Below are 23,318 nucleotides of genomic sequence, written 5' to 3' on the forward strand. Positions count from 1 at the left end.
TCTTTTTTTCAAACAACAGATTTATTTAAAAAAAAATACATGCATCATCTACATATGATAATTCAAAAATCACACGGACAGGTACAATGGAGATAAAGCGTAGTTCAGTTTCATTTATACAAAATAATATGTAATTCAGATTAATCTGACAAGCATATAAATTAGCGAAGATTAAGTATGAGTAGATTGTATATATGTCATGTAATATATACATCTTGAATAATGAATGTACATAGAAATGGTGAAGACAAATTGTCAATGTGGCACATATGTAAATTAAGTTGTCGTGGAATAATAATCAGAATCCAGGCCGGTCAAACATATTGTCTGCAATAGAAAACAAGAGGAATAATTAGCTCAATATTTCAATCTACGAATAAATGCATTGACACTGATACATATTCCCATTTATTCAATATTAAAATCCATTATGAATTGTTTCAAGAAATAATAAATGAAACAAAATACAGACGTTTACTGTTAAAAATAATTAGATATTTTTTCTTGTTTTCAAGAAAGTTAATTGTAATTCTATTGGGAAGCGATTCAAATGTATTAAAAGCACGCATTTAATTTCTAACAAATAAATCTTTGTTTAAATAATTTTATAATTTTTTATGTCTGTCGAACAAAACCATAGAAACTTTTTTTCAGAGATATTCATTTTGATGTTGTTCGCAGTTAAATGCATTATGATTTTCAAAAATAAAGACTTAATCACTCACCAAGAATTTCAGCATGGGCATGGCTAATAGCACAACAACGTCCATTGAAGCATTGTGTTTTGTGGGCGCATGTCATACTGTTAACACATGGTAGTCTTGCTTTCGAAGGTGTTTCGGAGCAAATGTCTTCTTGTAACATAAACTGTTGGAAAGCTGCCATTTGTTGTGGTGTGGACATGCCAGCCTGGCCAGGGTTAGGGAAGGGTAGTGCTGCCTTAGCTGGTCCAGATTGGATTTGATTGACTGGTGTTTGTCCCTTAACTGACTTTCCTTTAGAGGGCCCTGAGATATCCTTTTTCAATATGTCGGTATTTTCAGGCACAACCTTTAGATTGTTTCCCCCTGACATTGTACCCATCGACAGAGGTCCATCCTTCATTAAATCGGCCATGGAGAATTTATTATTTGATGATGAAATCATTGTATTGATGGCGTCAGGTGTTGGTGATGAAACGGTACCGCTACTTGTATCCATACCTTGTACCGAATTAGTGTTCTTTTTGGAGGAATCATTTTTGTTTTGTTTTGATGTTTTCCCTGAATTTGTGATTCCAAGATTTTGAAACGATGGTGACACTTCTTGAGTATTGGTTCCAGTTGGTACCGCACCTGCCCCTGACGAAGCACCTGCTTCAGGCGAGAGTGCTGGGAACATTCCAGGCGACATCATCCCCTGCAAGGACGGGAGGAAGTCTCTCAGGCCTATCTGGGCAGCTGGGAGCATCGAATTGCCGCCACTGCCGCCTCTTAATGACGCCATAAGCATTTGATGTTTCATAATCTTCCTTTTGAGGTCCAACATATCAGCCATAATATCTGCATTCATCCTCTGCTCCATCGGGGTTAAAGCCAAAGCACCTGTAATTAACATGATTTTATTAATTAGGATATGACAACTTAAAACTGAAATGCTAACAGTCTTAACTGTTTTGAACTATATATTATTTACAAATGTAAGTCTAATAAATAGAAAAAAAAGATTTACATGTCTGCTGTTTTCACTGATGTAGAACAAATGCAATGATGATCTCAATGATAAAGAGCAACACTAAGTATTTAGTATACAAACATATCATTATTTAAGCAAAGGAAGTACTTAGGGATATTTGTTGTTTTTTTCAGTCGTATTGATGTTTATTCTAAATATACATGTTCGCAATACTAGAAACTGCTGATTATTCGATTATTTGCAATTATCTCTCGACCATTAAGATTACTGAAGTGTGTATTTGTCTGTGGTGCTAAAGCACGTGCACTTATTTCAGGGTATTCCAAGTTTATCGCCTTTCGACCTCACATAATTGTGTCCATTCATTAAAGTACTTCGCTAAGACTTATCAGATAAATCACTCTGTAAATGCATGAATTCAAGACTGTACTAATATGTCAAAAATCAGCTTATTTAAGTCCTCGAATAATAATTGTGATTTATTAAGAGCATTTTGATAGCATAAAATAATTGAATTAGTTTGACAAAATTTTAGCTCATGATAGTACACGATTGATTCCGAGGAAATTATCGTGTTCCATGGAGAAGGTGTTCTTGACAGTTTAAAACCCAACTGATTTGTGACAAATTTGGTACAAAATATTCTTTTTGAATTTATATTGCGATGGAATTTAATTCAATTGACGAAATAGTATAATTATACTTCGCTAACAGTTGAAAACTGATTTTATTTGTGACACTTTTAGTACAAAAATTCTTTTTGAATCTATTTTGCGATATTGACGAAATAGTATAAATGTACTTCGCTATACAGTTGAAAATTGATCTGATTTGTGACACTTCTGGTGCAAAACATTATTTTTTAATTTATTTTGCGACAAAATGTATTCAAATTGACGAAAAAGTAAATAATACTTCGCTATACAGTTTAAAAATGAACAAATTTGTGACCATTTTGGTACGTAATATTTGTTCATATGTAATTCATTTGACGAAAAAGCATAATTATACTTCGTTATTCAGTTACTTACCTATTGTCCAAACAGCTAGGAGAGATAAACACAGAAGCAACGACGAGGTAGCCATTTTAGTTCTCTCTGTTCTTCCAACTACTTGGCAACAGTAATATGACGCAAGTTTTAACTCTCTTCCCTTAGAGCCAGCGACCACGAAAGGTAGACTAGTTATGGTTACCGTGAGTAAAGCCTTTTATAGTGTGTGAAATCCTAAAACACAATCTCATTTACAATTGAGATGTCGCTACCAGCTGTCAATGGTCGTTTAATATGATCTTATAAATATGTAAATGATATATCATATATTAACTTGCTAATTGCAATTAACTTAAAGGTTGTGTTTAACGTCTATGCTAGACTAACCGTGTATGGTCAATTACGTCATAAGTCAAAATTAAACATATTTAATTGATTGCTTGTCATGTGACATGGGACTGGGAAACACCAGCATGCATATGTGTGTTATGAAACAGGAAAAAGGCCAGGGATGATATGTGTTGACAATAAACAAGTATTGCAATCAATAAATGGGTTGCGTCAAATCAAAACCCAATAATCTTTAAAGTACATAAGTCGTGGTTTCACAATTTACCTTTAGCGGTGTATCTATTTGTGCTGTATTCAATTCTTGGCAGATTTATATTTAGCATTATAATTACTATTCTGAATTAAATATATAAAACATTACACTAACCAACATTTATTATACGTTCATTATACAGTCTACATATGTATTTGACAATTAAGTTCCAGCCTATTCGCTGTGGTGAAACGTGATACATAGAGACTTGTACGAGTTCATGAAGCATTTTCGCGCTATTATGAAATGATACAACAATGCGAATGTATTTATCTCTTTCTTCACGTATCAATAAAAAATCCCAATGTCTTATTATGAATGTCATCTAGGCAAACCTTCACCTCGTATATGTAATGCTATTTAGTTTTAAGGTTGGGAAACTAATCTTTAAAGAGTCCAGTATCAAAAGATTGTCTTTCAGGCAGTAATTTAATGCCGTATCGTTTAAATGCATTTCTGATTAATCTATATTGTTTAATAATCACAAATTAAATAAATAAGTTATAAATTAAACAATTCATTTATACATTCTTATTTCATTTATTATTTTATCCATCCATTCACGTATTTATTCATCCAGTGATGAAAATATGTAATTAATTGGCAAGAACAAAATTCATAACCTTCGTACCTTGCACACATGTCAAAGTGACAGACATGTACTGGTATTTAATTGGTCAACTAGATGCATATAATATCTTATCAAAGTGCTATATAAATTATTTTGCGGAACATGACTGACATGGAACATGATATTAATAGTGATTGTGTGTACAGATAGGGAAGAGGCGATAGCATATTGGTTAACGAGTTAAATGAACGGAAAGCAGCTTGATATGCCATGAAATAAATTTGAGATTAATAACATTCGCTTACACCTGTAATATGACCACGTGCTCGAGAAATTTACATATATATATATCACGCACACAATATTCTTTAAGCAAGAAAAAATCCCTTACAAGGGAAATAACGATCTCATTATAGAGTAAGCTAACCATACAGGTGGTATTTGGTCTCCCTGCTTTCTTATTTTTTTTACATTTCGTGGTCAGATCAAGATAAACAAAAGTCATGTCAATAACATGTAGTTTCCCGTTTGAGCGGGATGCTTTCTATCATCGCTGTCAATGTTTGACTGAGCGCTGAACCGAACAAAAACGCAAAGAAAACGCCGGGCTAGTTTCTGAACTAATCACATTTACATTTTATTGTTGAGAGGACAACTTACGACTTTCATCAAAAAACAAAAACCTATAGCTTTATATTGCTACCATTATACTACCTGAAACATATTAATCAACTTATTTTATTTCCGAATGGAGGTGAAGCCAGAATGGTTTTTGTTCTTCACAGTATGTATATCAGGTAAGCTTTGTGAATGTTTGCCAAATGGACATTTTCTGGTCAGTATGATTGGTGAAGAAATATTGTTTACTATTAATTAATTGTTAAATTCTTAAATATTGTTTTTTGTGTTTTTGAATAAATGAAAAAGAAGACTTTTCTAGTAGAAGGACATTGTTACATAGGTAGAAGGACTGTAGTTATTAATATGTTAATAACGCTAATGGTATGGCTGTTCGAACTAATGATGCAATACTCCAATCACATAATGTGCCAATACATTGAAGGTTCTGAAACGGAATTAAGCAAACAAATTAAACAAATTGTTGCATTGTTCTTTTAATGGCGTACATATATAACATTTTATAAGCTTTTATTTCATATTATATTTTAAGTGAAAAAGTCACAAAATTAAAAAAAAAAATTTAATCAACAAAAATTGATGATAAATTTATTTCCTATGATATAATGAAAGAAATCTTCTTTTTGAAAAAAAGACAAAGCAAAACTAAATATTGATTTAAACACCAAATGGGTGTACTCATAATTTTATGTAATCGCTTAATCCCATTGTTATCTTAATAATTTTCCTATCTTGCAGTGGATCTCAAATTTCATATTCAAGTTGCAAACTTGCTTTATAGAAAAAACACTTCGTGACACAGTAAAGCGTCATCTATAATGATTGGTTGTTATTTTCGACTTCATTTTTATGTTTTAAATAGCGATTCCAACTCCATCTTCAATGGCTGATAATGAGCGAAATAGCTTTCTCTCTGACAACTTACATGTGCGAAGAAGACTACTGAACGTTCAAGATGAATCGTCTAAAACACATTCTAACGATTTAACTCCTTCCAAGGGGTCCTTTACCTCACAAGACAACGGAGCTGCCATGGCTGAGGACAAGTCCACCTCAAAATCAAGAAAAGGTAAACCATCACAGCGATCATCGAAAGGAAGTTCTAAGACATCCACAGGAATGGCGGAGGAATTTGGATTAAGTGGTACTGCTGATGGCAAACAAGTAAACAATATACAAGGTACGCAATTAAACACTATACCAATGACAAATGGAAACACTAAAGCTAGAAGCTCCTCTCGAAAATCATCTAAGAGATCCAGACGAAGATCAAAAAAGAAATCGAGAAGAAGATCACGAAATAAGACAAATAAATCTAAAAAGAAAAATAAGAAAGCAAGTAATGATATCACTGATTCCACGCTTGATGGAACATCGGCAAAAAGTGTGCCAGCTGAGAATCCCAATGGAGGCATGAAGTTATCTTCAGATCGAGAGCTCAATATCCAGGACGCATTCAGAGTAGACCAAGGAACGATTGAACCTGCGGTATTAACACAACAGATTGAAAATGAAAAGTCTGAATTTATTCCTGCAAGCAATTCAGATAAAAAGAGCTTATCGGAAGTGTCAGAAATAACTCCTTTGAAAACACAAGACAACTACCCATTTCAGACAAATGAAATAACAACAACAGCTATCTCAAAGGATTCGACAATTAATTCAAATCTAGGTTTCGAATATCAACAAGCAGACCTTTCGATGAATCAACCCGCCATAGAACATACGGCGACTTTACCTTCAGAAATGAATTCAGAAGTTGACACAGTGATCGCGAAACGGAAATCGAAGGATCAAAGTGTTGCGTCGACGTCAGGGCTTTCCATGGAGACAACTCACATTGACAGTGAGCCATTCATTATACAGCATATATCATCAGCTTCTGGAACAGGGTTTAATAATGCAGCATTTCAAAAGTCTCCAGACACCGAAATGAAGTCACAATTTCCATTTCATGCAAACACAGTGATCAAAGATAACCTACAGGTAAATTTCAAACCATCAGAAATAAATAAAGCGGGGCATAATATCATAGAGACAGACAGCGATACGAATCCAAGGAACATACATACAGATAAATCTACACGGAGAAACGAACAGCCAACATTAGGTTTAATATCTGATGAACAAGCAATGTCAAACGGTGGGATAGCAAACAATCGAGACTTTATCGGCTTTGTTCCTGTAGATGTAGGAGAAAGCCAGCATGATATCACTGGAAGTACATTGAATAATGAACACAGACCCGTAAATGATAACCTAATGGAATCAACTTTGTCTAATAGCGAAGCAGGACACAGGGAAGGCCAAATGACTGTAACGTCTCTAGACCCCATTGCCGACACCACACAAATTCTCTCGAGAATACCAGCAGTCGAAGACAACGTGGATCCACCTACTTTAGAATCTTCATCACACTTAACTGGAGCTACATTGAAAAATGATCCTAGTGTCATAAACAATAGGACAGGAGATGTAGCAGAGCCTAACAGTAAAACTGTAATTACAGAAGGCCAAATTGCCGTAACGCCTCTAAAATCTGTCTCCATGGCACCGCACGATGGGTCTTCAATTCCGGTTGCCGAGGAAAGCATTAAAACTCCTACTTTAGTACCTACAACACCCAACGATGTGTCGAAATTGTTTAGGCGAGGTCCGATTGCCATTGCGTCATTTTTGGCTCAGATGCTTCCAGAAATATTGGGATCTGGCAATATCATTTTTCAAACAAGAGGACCAGGTAGGACTGTTTTCAGTACTGAAGGCTCATTTATCCCCCGCCGGGAAAGTCAGACTAATCCTCGTCAGAGAGTGCCAACTGTACCACAACAGGGCAGTTCTGTTTTTTCTCGGCCAGAAGGTTCATTTTTACCTCGCCAGGAAGGTGCGGTTATTCTTCGACAGACAGGTTCACTCATTCCCCGTCCTATGTTATCTCGGCTGCTTATTACATCACGGCCAAGGCCTCGTCTTATATTGGTGCATCCGAGGAATTTGAGTTTCTTCAGAAAACGCGCATTGTGCTCTGAGACACCTCGAAGGTTAAGGCAAGGATGTAAAAATAAAGAGGAATGCAGTTACCAAATGGAATGCTATTTAGGTAGATGTTGTGCCACAAGCGATCGGCATGCAGAAGTGTTAGGTAAGTAATCATCTCTGCACTATTTTAATAACAAAATTAAAATGACGCAGATTCTATTAGATTCATATAGATATGAAGCTTGAAAAATTATAAGCTGTTGTAGTTTATTAATGTAGAGTACTGTTTATTTAAGATATTGTCAGTTACCTTACTTTAATTTCATATTTATTTTGATCGGTTTAAAATCTAATGGCATATATCTGTTAAGCCATTTGCCTTTTATCCACCCCACATATGTTCGACCTCAGGAACGGCTGTGGAATATCAAAACACTCTTTCATATGAGGATATGAAGGGTAATGATATTCTACCCGATGGTCACAAAATGTTGTAAAACGAAGGCTTGTCGAGGGTTCAACAACATTTTGTGGTCCTGAGAGTAGAATATCCCTATTATTCATATCCACGGTCGAAAGTGTATTTTCTTCTCATATCCCGACGTTTCTTTGCAATTTCACAGCTATGGTTTTCCGCCATTTTGAAATAAATTCGAAAAAACCGCGACTGCAAGTCATTTTTCCGAACATGATAGTTTCAACGCAAATCGAGTTGTTAGTATCTTGTAGTACATCTGCCTTGTTTCTGAAAAAGAAAATAGTTAAAATTTTACCTTGCTGTGACGTCACGAGGCTTTTTTTGCATGAAAATACATTCAATACAGCCTCATGCGACATGATTGTGTTGCCCTAGCCCAACCAGTATTACATATGTATGTATGAGAAATAGTACTTCATTTACATTTAAGATCAACCATGCGCTTAAATCCAGGTTACATAAAGTTATCCATTAAGTTATGGAACTTTTTTCTCGATGTTAAGTCAATAAAATTCATATTTTCAATTTCCAAACTACAAATAAAGCATTTCATTACATACTTCACAGTATCTGCGGAAGGGCATTTCGAGTAACAAAACAAATAATCGTATCCAGACTTTTTTGATATTAATGCTTATAATGCAAATTTATAAAAGAGCTTGTAAAATCCGTTTTGTATTTGATTTCAATTGAATTTTCCTTTGATATTTGTATTACGAAGTGATGGCTTTGTCGAGGTAATATCTTGAATGGAATTATTTTTTCTCAAAATTACAGCGGTGAAAATGTTATTAACATCAGATATCATTGTCGACATACAGGAGTTAACTTAGTTTGACATTTATACCATAGGTGTACAAAAAAGTCGGTATAGTAGTAATCCCCGTAGTATGGATGTTGTCGTAAATCCTATAAAAACACAATGCGAATTTTCATCGGATTCTATTTCTTTTCAGAGAAGATTACTGAGCGAGAAAGAAGACGTCGCCGTTTGCGGATAGTGGGGTAATGGTAGTCACTGTGTATGACTGTATATGTATTTTAATTTCCAGCATTGATAAACAGAGAAACAGGCAACACTATATAAGACCTTTATGGAATGTGAAATGATGTTTACTAAGTCATTGCTTTGTGATGTGATTTTATCACATCATTTATAGCTTGACTGATTTTATCTTGCCCAAAGAACCTACTATTTCTATCAAAATGATCAGATTCACAAATGGATTTAAAGTGTATTTGGTGGTATATTACGTAACATTTCAAGTCTTACAAGAATGGCATGCTTCAATGACTTGTTATTTCGTTAACGTTGTTTTGGATGAGTGTTAATAGTTGGTATGTTGATGCTGATAATAAGCATTGTTATATTATTTGCATATTGAGATAACCATGGTAATCAAAGGCACGAGCAGGGACGTTAGTCATTAATTATCACCTTTCCTCAAGAATTATAGGCATTCTAGATACAAAATATCGTGAGTCAATTACATTTTGTTGTCGATTAGTCCTACTATCCGGTGATTGTGACGTCACGTCAGTGTATGCCATAATGACTTGAAGGTAGGACTAATATTTTACCAACATCGTTTTAATATATCGAAACCAACGTATGGTAGTTTATTGTGAAATCGACTATTAGGTCAAGAATAGAAAATATTGAAGTCGAACTATGAATGGCAATTTACAAAAGTTGGTGGATAATCTAAAGCATCAATAATGTTTTGTTTCCCGTTTACAAAAACGTAATGATACTTTTTTTATAAGCGATGATTATTCATTAGAAATTTGCTTTATATTCACAGATATTACATCTCATTAAAAATATAAGAACTCAAGGAATTGTTCTTTTTGTAACTTGTATGTAATGATGGTTATACCAACATTGGCCGACCCGGTTATGCTTGCAATAATATGATGTATGTATGTTTAACAAATACATATACATCCCTATGGATTACTTAGGACATTAATTGCATAATATATTCAAACATCTTCTTAACCTCGTCGTTGTGTTCCGTCCATTTGTTTCTTTGTGTACCGAATTGCTTGCAGAGATTAATTAGGCATTGATGTCACTATTTTTCAACTTCATCGGGATATGAAAGATATTTTGTTTGCAAACTGTGTGAATCCGCGTAACGGATTCTCACAAAAGTTTGCAACTAAAATTTATTTCATACCCCGATGAAGTTAGAATATTTAATGGTTATAATTAATTTTTCAGACTCCTTGATAACATGAAACACGTTCAAACTTACGATTCCATTGACTTTCCAATGGATTATTTTTTCTAAATCAATACACAACGTCGACATATCTTATGTGAAGTCATGATAAGTATCTGCCAATCAGAAAGATTTAGTATGATTTATTTCTATTGTAATATGAACTTATACCACCTAATGTCGTAGTTATGACAATGTATTTGCCTTAGTATGGTCTCTATTGTATTTCTATTCCATCATATAAGCAGTTAACTACAGGTTTAATATTACAAACCAATATAATTTAATCTGCTTTACGGTGTCGTAGAGTACATCATGTGATTAGCTTAGTCTATTTGAATTATGACGGATCTTGACTTTAAAGACCTCCGTTCGGCAACACTCGTAACTTCCATGATGGTCGGTTTAAGATGAAAGCACGTTAACAATAATCAGATTTCTACAACTACTTAACCAAGTTATTCATGTCATAGACATAGGAGGTCTCGATATAGTGTTTAATATCAATTGAATAGTTTTGATTAATTTACATAGCTATCATCAAATTAACTAAATATACGGATGATGATATCGATATCTGGGGCCGGTTTGAAACTGTTTCAGATAGTCATACAAATTGTGAAATTAAATAGTGAACTATTATATGCATTCTGTGTTTCTATTCCACATTACTTAAACGTTGTGTTGATAATACACATTACTCAGTCTGACCATTTGGCTCACGAGTCTCAATGTATGACGTTTCATCGCCTCGTCAGTATTGACCTTAACAGCGGTCAAGTAATCCATTTAACGACATACGTCCCCGCTGGCGTATCTACTTATATTCTTTCACACAGGTAAATTGCAGGTACATGTATAAACTGTAATGATAAATGCAAATGTTACGATTTTATTGCAAAAGCATGATCTCGTAATGCTTTGATCGTTCTCATAGATACCGTTCATAAAGATAAAACGAAATGTGTTGTCTGTTGGTTTAATAATACCGCAATGCAATGAGAGTGAATTTTAATCTTTGACAATTTCTTAAATATCCTTTTTAAAATCCTCTTAAAATAATTACCAATTACTTTCAAAACGTACGAAAAGTAATGTATTTGAATGTTCAGTATATTTAACGCAAACATGATAAAATACCGATTCAATAGCGATATTGTGATTTACAAATATTGGACCGAATAAATCATCAAAGAATTTACAAAAGGTGTAGGTAATATATTAGAAATAACAGCTGTGTATGGACAATTAATAAACTAAAGATGATATTGTATATCGTATTGTTGTGTTGTGTCGTCAACTTATGCAATGGACAGTTTTAGCCAGGCCATTACGGTATAGTTTGCTGTGTGCGAAATGATTACGTAACGGTAGAGTTAAAAATACCATCCGTTTTAATCCACATATAAATTGTTTGTTATAAAGAGCATATATCCCGGTGTATTACTAAGATAGTGAAGTGAATAACTGGATGCTCATTTGCATATGTAATATCACAGTGATGTTTGTGTGTCATATACATTATTTTGTATAATTACAGGCAAACATGACTAACTCCTAGTCAATTGTACATTCAAAAAATAGAATCGTTGAGTTAACAGCACTTAAAACATGAAAACTTATATTATGGCAAACATATTAATTCCAATTAGAAGAGTATTTGATATATACAAATTCGAGTCAGTTGTATTCTCCGGTAGACATAAAAGAACAATGCTGGATGTTTTTTGTTTTTTTTTAATAAAGATAGAATTTAATAATAGCAACTGTACAACATAAGCATACATACAGCGAAACAAATTAAATCGTACAATTTCTTCACCGAGGATGGTCTTTTCAACTTGAAAAACAACAGGATGAAACACTGGAAAAATCTTTCTTCGGGATTTACCTACGCGTTTTCCATGATTTTGATATTACTTCAGAGTTTATCTAAGGAATTATATCCATGTTTTTTTAATTCACTTGTAAACGTATTATCCAGCCGATGGAATCCATTTTGTATTATGCTTCGAGCCTCACGTGGTGTAGTGGGTTTTATGTGGTCAGTAATTGTAGGTCAATTGCTAGGTGTTCCTCTCACACATCCTATGTCACTGCAGATCATGCGTCTAAAATACAAGGACAATTATGTTAAGGAGACAATAATATATTTTTTTGTAAACAGCATTTCAGACTAGAATAAAGGAATAACCAGTAGAATTCAAATACAACACGTTCACATTTTGGACATGATTTACTTTGTTCTTATTTTTACTATAGCCGTTGCATCAAATGCTGTGTTTTAATAAAACATTTGACATATTTAGGCTGAAAATAGCTTTAATACGTTTTCCAGGTCGTCTGTAACTGAGAACCCTAATTTCAAACAGAATTTTCTGAAATAGACATCAAGTCAAATAATATGAAGATCGATGTCAGATCCGCAGAATTGAAGTTATTATCTACATATATTTTACAAGATGTTATTTTATTGATGTTAGATTGAAAAAAAATCAATGTTAACTACGTTCAATGTCCGTATTGTATACTATTTGTATTTTGCAAGTTGTTATAAAACTTTTTGTCTATATTGCATTAATAGTGCATTTTTATGACATGTTTTGTACATTTTGTTACGCTTCATCTTATATGCGATTCAGCTTTTGGACAATTTAAAATGCTCATCGTTGAGTTCTGTATTTTACATCATTAGTGAAGAATAACATGAAGACTATTTGTGTATAATACAGCGATTTTATGCCAAAAACTCTCCGCTCGTAAAGCACGAATTATTGTTGGAAGTAAATGTCACATTCTATTCTAATGAATACACGTGTTGAAACTTATTAAGCTAGATATATAGCAACACTGGTGTTGCTTTCTTTCAAAAGTGTAAATGACAAGTAAACAGGAATAAGTCCACTTACTTGAACAGTATGACCAAACATCATTCACACGTGGTAACACTTGTGCCGTTTGTTAAAGCTATTATATCCGAGAGCCATCCGATATTTATACACCATGTGCAAGATAGCAAGACATCAACGCTTTTACTGGTGACTTTTGGGTTTAAATTCCTGACGTTGTATTAACGGCGATTCAATTTACTAATTTATGTTTTTAAGCTTCCATTATGTTTGTAGTTAACGTTGTTTTATCGGCAATATCTATTTCTCCAATTGAAATATCTGGCTTATTTTGTGCGCGAATAGATGATGGTTAATATTATAAGCAACAAAAGCTTAAAGATGTTGCACCACTGACAAATGGCATTTTTTTCACTATCAAAAACAGAAAAAGACGATTTAGTATTTTTCTTCAGATACAAAAGTTAATTTCTTTACACCATTACCACCATTGAAAAGTTTGAGCTTCTAATTTTACTTTATTTCAAGAATATTAAAAATAATTAATTGCTTCCTCAAAAAAAATCTGTGGCACTATATCCTATATAGAACGAAGTACTGATTGTGTATGCACCAAAAGCAAAATAAATTATTTATAGTACTTTTATGTGTTAATTAGACATATATATGACGATTAAACACCATTTATTGTTTAAATGATGGATATCATTTCTGCCCTGTTGGCGTTAAAACATCTTTAAAATGTCACCTTATCCATTCATATGAATCTCAGCACGAAACTAAAGCACACTTACCTCATTTATGTTTTAGGCGTCATAATTGTTTTATATCACCATTCAAGAGTAATACTATCTATAATTTTATGTTAAAAAAACAAAAAAAACCCAGTGTAGTTAACTTACCAAGCATTACTGTGCAATGAAACGTTTTACAGCAACATGAGTGTCCCAAACAAGCTACATCATGTCCAGTTGCCATTCTATTACACTCATATGGATTACAGCTTCCTCTAGTCTTGTATCTGATACGGGATGGGGTTTCGCCACAGAGAGTCATTCGACTTAATGCGTGGAACATTGGATCCATTCCACCCGCTGTTGCGCCCATGGCAGGAGCAGCGGCAGGAGCAGCACCCATAGCTGGAGGAGCTGCCACACCGGCAGTGGGTGGGGGAGGTGCCATACCGCCACCAAAGTTCCCAAATAAGGATGAAAATGGGTCGGCTCCACCCATCCCTCCTCCTCCGCCCATTCCGCTCATCGCAAGCATACCCATAGGGGAATCCCCAAAGAGTAACCCATCTGTAGTAAATAAAAAACGTTAGATTAACAGATGTCTTTCAAGTAAGTTTTGTGCAATGATATTCCAATGTTTAGAAGGAATTCTTAAATTATGTATTCCAAATCATTATTCGGTAGTTAGAAAACCTTAACTATTGTTTTACTATTATGTTAAGCCATCTGCTTTTTACAACACTGACTGAACTGGTGCCGCAAGTTTAGTGTTAGAATCGATAGTTTTTTCCCTTTTTTCTCTATAATTTAATGGTTTTTATTCGATTACATTTTATGACGCCGAAGGTTAGTACATGAAGGGCACTATTTGAGTATTTGCAAAAAGTAGTATTGCTCATTTCTTCGCCTGCCTTCTGTCTGTAAGAAATAGCCTTCCTTTTATTCGAAACAAAGTAAATATTTTCAATTTTTTTTTTGCAAAATATATTTCGTTTACAAGTAGTACATGTTGATATGGAAAAGGAATTGACACAATTGTAGCCAATACACAATGATAAACTCTGTGGATGTCATATTTATGTATACAAGTACAAAAACTGTCGTTAAGTGGAATGACTGACGCGATATGGCCCTCAGACGTCAACACTATGACATATCTATGATATCTATATTTGGAACCTGCCACTTAGGGAGGCTATTTTTATAGAGATAAAAAGCCAATACGAGGAAATCTGGTTACCATGGTAATCATCACTTAAAAAATAGAAATGTAATGTTCAAGGAAGAGCGAGCGTAGTCGAAGATGAGAGATTTAATGGACAAATTGAATTATCTTATCTGAGATTATTTAGCCATAGAAACACATCAGCGTTTTGTCAATTGACAGCACTATCTACTGTACAAAATAGAAATTGCTTGTTACAGTGCAATATATATAACTTTTTAAATGACTGGTATTACGCTGCATGCTAAGGCATCAAAGCCACATAAGTTGTTAAATTGACGTTCAGGAACGACAGTAAATTGGTAAATGTCTTTATAACGCATTTGGTATAGAACCTTCTTGGATGAATATTAACAGGAAAATGTTATATCTTTTACGGCTGAAATCCTTCTTTGCGATATAAAACCATTCAAACTAACCTTGATATTTTCATGGGCTTAACTAGTAGTTTTAGTAGTTCACTTTTCCCGAATATTAAGGTGGAATTTGATCCGTTGTTAACAGTTTATAATTATCTTGATATCTTATGACTTAACACATTAATATTATGAACATCAATAAGTATAAAGAAGGATATAGCTCTAATGTGGTGCGCTGCGAACATTAGTCGAGACAATATGTTGTTAAATCATATTTTATCGTTCATAATGCGCATGAAAATTCCAAAATAATACGGAATATTTCATTGAATATTTATTTTGTCCTATCACTCTCAAAGCATAGATGTATTCTTGCCCTGATAAATATTTAATTTCATTGTCGTCGTCAAACATTTAATTAGGAGCCCCAAATAATAAATCCCCTGGATTGAATTTCCTGACGTCTAAAATTTAAGATAACATCCGAAATACATTTTAACTACTTCGTTGCCAATACTTCTTAAATTAATTCATGTTGTTGTTTATTTGAATGCAACGACTATTTGGTAAAAAGAAATCAACATTTTGAAATAAATTTAAATTCAATTGATATTATAAACGATCACAACTTACATCCGAGCGTCAGACAGCCGAAGAACACAAGTCCGGTTACCTTGTACATGGCTGAGAGCGGAGGGTCAGTGATGTGCCGAGGTCGGTCGGTCGAGGAGTGTGGATGGATGGCCGGACGTACTGCGACGGTTTAATACACATCGTGCACTATATATACGGGGATACTGCATGTCGGCAATGTCAACTGTGGGGTAATATGCTATACATTGTAGCGTCCGTAAGATAGATATTGTCCATTAGCCACATGCACCTGTGGATGGTAGGTGTTGGTTACATCTGTAATAGTCATTAAAACATCGCACCAAATACATAAAGGTCCATGCTAACAAACAGTTGCTGAGTAAAACAGTTGAAGTATTTCTATTATTTTATTATTTGGAGAAAAGACACATTCTTAATGATATTCGCGCTTGAATTACTTGAATGTAACATTTTTAATAGATAAGGTAATATATGTAGGGCATAATCATTTTCAAAGATGGAAAACAACTTTATGTTTGTTGATGTCATTAAACATAATTGAATTAAGCTTTATCAACACTGCAATGCGACCTTTGCCACATATTTTCTAACGTTTGATGTTGAGAAGTTTATGAACACCAATATTTGGAGAGAGTATGCCTAATGTCAGTAGTAAATAGCAATTACTCTTTATTCCAGAAATATACAAGTAGACTCATATTTTTGCTTTGGACATCTGGTTTTCATTTTGTATTCGGATACCATTTGTTCACCTAGTTTATTGAACACAATTACTCCTCAATGAATTAGAATAAATCCAGGAGATATGTATTTTTGTTGTAGAATCATTTGTTTTTCACGAACAATTTTCATTAAATCAGATCGATGGCAAAATGACCTTATCATTTCTGATGTTGAATAAACATGCAAATGATCTAATTATTATGAAAAGGAATCCAATTTAAGAATTACCATGACTGCGGCATAATGAGTACTGCATTCATTGCTACAAAATAATTTAAATGATTAAAGATGCTCAACCGCCGACAGAGCACAAATGATATTCTTCATTTGAACAATAATTGGTGTTTAATCGTCTATATGTATGTAAAATTAATACAAAAAAATAATATAGAATAATTTACCTCGCCTTTGGTGCATGCGCAATCAATACTTCATTCCATATAGGATATAGTGGCACGGAATTTTTTCGGGATGCAATTAATATTTTTTTTAATATTTTTAACTTGAAGTAAAATTAGAAGCTCAGACTTTCAATGGTGGTAATGGTCTAAATAAGTAACTTTTGTAACTGAAGAAAAATACAAATCGTCTTTTCCTGTTTTTAATAGTGAAAAAAACCTATTTGTCAGCGGTGGAGCATCTTTAACAGATGGAACTTTATATATATATGTATGTGTCTGGATTCATTTTAAAGTGTTTATTTACTTAAACGTAATTTAGTAGAAAACAAATCGACTTTAGAAAAGCGGAAACCCAGAGGCATCTAAGAAAAAAATATTACGTGGTTTGGAGTTTTTAAATTACCTCAATTGCTTAATTCTCCAGGCATGTTGACAGGACCAGTTATTCATACAGACCATGGACCCACATCGTGACAAATATAAAACATTTAGGCTTATTTTAGCTAAAAAAGGGTTTACTACATGCAAAGTTTATGTTTAAACAACAAACTACATCCGACAGACGCTGAACTGACAACAAATAAGCACAGTAAGTTTAAATGTCACCCATTTTTTTCTTACATTGACACGACCGCCCTGTTTGCAATGCTGACTGCATCCACACACTAGCAGAAAGTTCTTTTGAAGGCAATTCGTATGTATCCAACATGATATTTAGAATTATGTATGTTCTAACATCATACTTAAGGATTAACTAGAACAGATTTTTTATGTTATGGAGATATAACTCAAAAATCTAAGTGTTCTCTGAATAAACCGCTAAGCGGTTTATGATGAGAGTAAACTCAAATTTTTGTGTGATATCTCCATAACATAAAAACGTATTCAAATTAATCTTTATAATTCAATTATCTGAAGATAATCTCATCAATATTCAAAATTCATTTTGGGACTCTTTTGTCTATGAAATCATTACGTCGTCATCTTAGCCAATCAGAAGCAACGTTACAAACGGCGACGCCATTTCTTCCTTTATGGGCTGATGAAGTAAATTTTTAGGCCAATGAAAATGCTCGTAAAAAGCAAAATTGAATTATAATACTATAATCACAAAATGATATATCTAGGAGGAGGTAAGACTTATGCACATGTTTTGTCCCGTATATTTTATCCATATACACATATTGTATTGATTTTTGAAGCACGCTTTATTTACTTCATAAGCAAATGGACATTAGTCATTGTTTGTGTCTTACGCTGAGTGCTTAATTAAAAAAAGTGAGCGCTCTTATAATATTTCGCTTTACCATTTTTTATTGTTACTTAGAAATTAACTCAAAATGTATTCGTTACAATGCGTAACCTGAGATATCTCCATTAAAGATCATCAACACCAAGTCACATTAATCAGTTTATAAACAATGGGGTTTTTTCTGTACATTTTACTAAGTATTTCATTTTCGCTGTTGTTTTTACTTATCCTTATTTTAAATATAAACTCACTTGAACATTTTATGTAATGGCCAACGACCGTCATTAATGTTATGCTCATTAATGATGTTGTCACCATTTTTTTCAAACGGATGCTACATTGTCCTTCATATTAGAAAGATTGCGCCAGACACATGCATAGAATAGTGTACGATCATTTTGTATCCGCTGACTCGTCTCACGTGTCCTCGCACGAAAGTGCGATGTGTATCACCTGACCATTACAGGTGTTAAATGACAGTCCTTGATCGTACACTGTCCCCGACAAATATTACCGTCAGACAATAATAAATTACTATTTGTCGCTAAATGACCTGAAAGAAACAACAATTCGCCATTTGATGCTAAGTATTTATGGATGGCCATAAACACTGTTTTTATACAAGTCTTTGACTGTTATGTTAATATTCGAGATGGTATAATTGTTCAACCATCTTAACACTCTCTTGTATGTTCCTGATCAGATTGGTATGTTCCAATCGAGAATTGAATAATACAAATGTCTTTAATTTTACACCATTTTGGTTAACTAAGCCTCTTTGTAATACAGTAATGCAAGAAACCTATTGTGTTTTAAAGAAATTGATACGAGGAAAAACACAGAAAGGTACCAAGTGTTGGTTTAGTAGCACAAGGACAGTAAGTATATCTATGTTAGCCTGACCTTGATAAGAACCTACAGCTGATTTGCTGTTTTTAATTTACTGCATTCAGAGGCAGCGTAATAAAATTATTGATGATGCTGAAATGATCATTAATGACGTATTTATCGTATCAGAATATTGGTTGTTACACAATGATTATAACTGCTTTACATTTCTATTCAGCATTTGAATTGCCTATAAGAATCACAGATGTAAGCACGCGTTCATAAACATACATCGTATAGTTAGCCGAATATATCTCACGTGGCGTATACATAGAAAGCATGGTATCCATAGGCCTAGTGTATAACCAAACGGTAAGGTGCATGACTGGGACAAAATGATGGTCATTGGTGGGTTGCTTAACGTTTATACACAAAAAGGTCTTATCGCACTCTTCTTAATACTTAAGGTTGTACCTACCATTGGCTAGATAACCTTGTCGAAATGGGACGTATATGTATACATGTCTGATGCTATCATATAGAATATATCAATAACATTTACGTACAATAACGTCGGTGTAGAAGAGATAAAAAGGTATTATTACATATAGGTTCTCTATTTCTGACTATAGCTACTCTATAAATGATGATCACAGGAAACGTTTAGCTAGACGTTTTAATATTCATATTTAAATGTTTAATGTATTTGGCATTAATTCAACATAGTAAGGGTTTTTCTGTTTTGCTAAATTTCCAACATTGTTAAATGACTAGGAACCATATTTTAGTATAATCCAGACGACCACGTCCATCTGTTTTCCATGATAATACTGTTTTGTTGTTTCTCTGTTACGAGAAAAATAGATTTTAGATTTGGCGGGAACGGAACATCATGGTGGTTGTGAACTTTAGCAGTTTAATTTAATCATTTCCAGCCAAGATAGGTGTCAAATCTCTTCAATTAATTTCATTTGTATATTTAAACCAAGCATGCAATAATTTATTACCATTTTCAGGAAAAATGCAAACACAACGTACAATTCTTAGTTTTTATCTCTAAAGTTGTTCTTCCTTTTAGTTAATGCAAATTGAAGTTATAGAATTGGTTTGGAAATGCATTTTATTTTCATAGGTAGATAGGGTCCTGTTTTCTTATCTTAATCGGTCAATAATGATGTATCAGTATACAATAAAGGTGGGTCAAAAAAGTAATTCAAATTATGTGGACAAAAAACGTTATTTGTCAAAACTTCTTTGTCACATATATACCATTTGACGTAATTCGGATCCCTGAGATCCCGTGTCGTCTGGAAAATCCTGTTAATATTACTTCTTTGACCCTTATACAATAAAGGTACAATATTTAACCTATTATACACTAGCACAATTTATATGACGCCAATATCTTAAAAAAGGTTGATTTACCGTGGACATAAATGTCTCATATATGTCATAATCGAACACGTCAAAATGTTGACATCTCCTGTCCAAACTGTACAGATATATACGATTGTACATATCTTCTTACTTACTTCAAAACATTAATTAACATATACATACGTCACAACAACGCTTATGTTGTGTTGATGTTATGAATATAATTCTTAAAGAACAATACATCTCATTTGAATATGGGATATTTGTATCTTAATGACAGTATGTTTAATTTTAAACTTTATAAAACAGGTTTTCGGTTAAGAAATGTCGCTTTTTGCGTTTCACGCTCGAATGCCCTTCTATTTTATTTTTTATTTTTAATTTTTTTTTTCATTTTGTTTGTTTGTTTTATTGTATGATAACGTCATCACACTCAAAGTTATTATATACACATTTATGATGAACTTTATATATCTAATGAGGTAGAATAAAGCTATAACAGGTGTAACATATATTTATGAAATAACCTTTTAAATTGACCGTCACTTCCTTAGACAAAATGAATGATATCACAAAGTGCATAATTATGAAAACATTTATTTTAATTAACACGAACGTTTTTAAGATTGCGTTACGTTGTTTTCTTATTACATTTGATGGAAACCATTTTAGCAGTACAAAAATGTATTCTGTAAGCTCCTGATTTATTTTTACTTCAATAAGGGCGGATGTAAAAACCATGTAGATGCAAATTTTCGAATACATCATATAATTTTAATGAGATGCTTTGAGAGAATTTTGTACTAATTTAACATTAATATGATGTGGAACTTCATTTAGAAAAAGAGAGTTATGATTACACAGATGTCACCACTAGTCACTATTTTTTTTTAATTACGGCGAGTCTAATATGCTATGTTGACAGTGCCAGCATTTGGCTGGCACAGTATGTTTATAATCTCCCCGTTCCTGAAAAAGGCTTGTACGGACTGGTCTATAAACGTATGTGTTGATTGATTAATGAATTAATTAATCCAACTGTAAAGAAAAGATGAATCTTTAAATCATATCGATTATGTTGACATGTGGTAGAATTTTATACTGACAATCAAACACGCTATTTCTAAAGCATGACTTTAAAATCGATTTGCAATATCAAAGATGCGACAACGCTGATATAGTATAAATACTATTTATCATTGGATTATAGTTTATGGCCCATCGTGTATGAATATATATGTCTAATAAACATGAAAATGTATATGAAATAGATCGTTTTGCTTTTGTTATCTGCGTAACCAGTACCTCACTTCATATACGTGTAGGGCGTAGCATCATGTTTTTTTTTTTTTTTTGTTTTGTTTTGTTTTGTTTTGTTTTTTTTTTTTTTTTGGGGGGGGGGGGGCGGATGGGGGGGGTGCGATTGATTATTTTAAATACTTTTATCTTAAAGTAATATGGGAACCTCAAACGTCTTCAATTATGCTTTTAAAGGCCCACTACCTTTCCGAAACGGCTTTTAATTTTTAAAATGGGAAAGTAATACGAGATCGATATTTTTGTATAGTCTCTTAAGTAATTAACTTACGTTGATACTACATGTTTCATCATATTCTGAACAATTTGATTAAAATAAATAAAATGCTAATTTTCATAACACGGGTCGGCTTATGTTCCCGCCGTCGTCCTAAATACCGCGCGGTAGTTGACTATCACTGCGCCAGACGGCAAAACAGCGAAATAACTCCCCACTGTTATCAAACATTACGCAGGAAATCTTGCATATGTTTGGTGTGGTAACCTCATCTTAGGCCATTGGTATATATTTTCTGATGTTATAAATGTTTTTAAGAAACCTTTATGTTTTCCTCCGCAAAGGTAGTGGGTCTTTAAGGCTCCCAGATGACCAATTGGAACAAAATTAGATATGTGTATAAAGGTCGCCTTTCTATCATTTTGTCTGTCTTTGTTTAAGTCTTTAAAGGTTTGACTGAATAACGATATTACGCTAAATATACATGGAATGATATAAATCATAATCAAAATTAGTCCGTTATACACGAGGTTTGAAACGTATGTTCATTGCCTATTTTCGACTATCTTATTAAACTATCTAGAGGATGCTACAAATAGAAAAGCTATATGAACGTAGAAACTTTTGAGCCTATAGACGAATTCATATATTTATGTCTTCCATCTGTGTTAAATGAATTATCAAATCTAGTCTAAGTCATGATTGCGTGCCCGACTTAATACATAGATGTAAAATAATTTTGGGATATAATTATGTTTTAAAAACTTGTTAAGGAAGGCGAAACTAGATTCAGGAAATGATTTTCTTTTAATTTTATTTACTGATTCAGACCGACGTCTACAGCTGATAACAGACTAAAAGACTAGTGGATGGATAGCAGATTCATAACCCACAGTCCGCCAAAGTACCACAACGATCCAGTGGTGGTATGGATGTAAAGTAATATGTCACGAACATTAACCGCACCCTGCCACAGTACCACAACAATTCAGTGATAAGGGTGGGTGTACAGTAATATGTCACGAACATTAACCGCACCTTGCCACAGTACCACAACAATTCAGTGGTAAGGGTGGGTGTACAGTAATATGTCACGAACATTAGCCACACTTCGCCACAGTACCACAACGATTCAGTGGTGGACTGGATGTACAGTGATATGTCACGAACATTGGCCACTCAGCTACCAGCAAGCGTAGTTATAACAGAATATTCTCGGTCGCTGGTGGTAAGTTGTGTATTACCGCAAACATAAA

The 23,318-nt window shown here is 33.6% G+C and overlaps 3 protein-coding genes across 3 annotated transcripts; 1 reads left to right on the forward strand and 2 right to left on the reverse strand.

The window, feature by feature from the left end:
- Positions 1-2,865, reverse strand: LOC138319931 (protein suppressor 2 of zeste-like). Its single transcript, XM_069263043.1, has 3 exons — positions 2,706-2,865; positions 726-1,583; positions 1-327 (listed from the first exon to the last, which is right to left on the reverse strand). The coding sequence occupies exons 1-3, from the start codon at positions 2,758-2,760 to the stop codon at positions 299-301; spliced, it is 942 nt and encodes a 313-aa protein (XP_069119144.1). The 5' UTR covers positions 2,761-2,865; the 3' UTR covers positions 1-298.
- Positions 2,866-5,362: 2,497 nt separating this feature from the next.
- LOC138319486 (serine-rich adhesin for platelets-like) lies at positions 5,363-10,745 on the forward strand. The gene is made up of 2 exons (XM_069262641.1): positions 5,363-7,622; positions 8,894-10,745. Exons 1-2 carry the CDS (start codon positions 5,363-5,365, stop codon positions 8,944-8,946), a joined length of 2,313 nt encoding a protein of 770 aa, XP_069118742.1. The 3' UTR covers positions 8,947-10,745.
- Positions 10,746-11,886: 1,141 nt separating this feature from the next.
- On the reverse strand, positions 11,887-16,091 carry LOC138317633 (uncharacterized). Its single transcript, XM_069259433.1, has 3 exons — positions 15,966-16,091; positions 13,917-14,315; positions 11,887-12,276 (listed from the first exon to the last, which is right to left on the reverse strand). Exons 1-3 carry the CDS (start codon positions 16,012-16,014, stop codon positions 12,269-12,271), a joined length of 456 nt encoding a protein of 151 aa, XP_069115534.1. The 5' UTR covers positions 16,015-16,091; the 3' UTR covers positions 11,887-12,268.
- Between the last annotated feature and the right edge of the window lie 7,227 nt (positions 16,092-23,318).

This window comes from Argopecten irradians, chromosome 3 (assembly GCF_041381155.1).
Source record: "Argopecten irradians isolate NY chromosome 3, Ai_NY, whole genome shotgun sequence".
In the NCBI taxonomy this organism is placed as follows: Eukaryota; Metazoa; Mollusca; class Bivalvia; order Pectinida; family Pectinidae; genus Argopecten; species Argopecten irradians.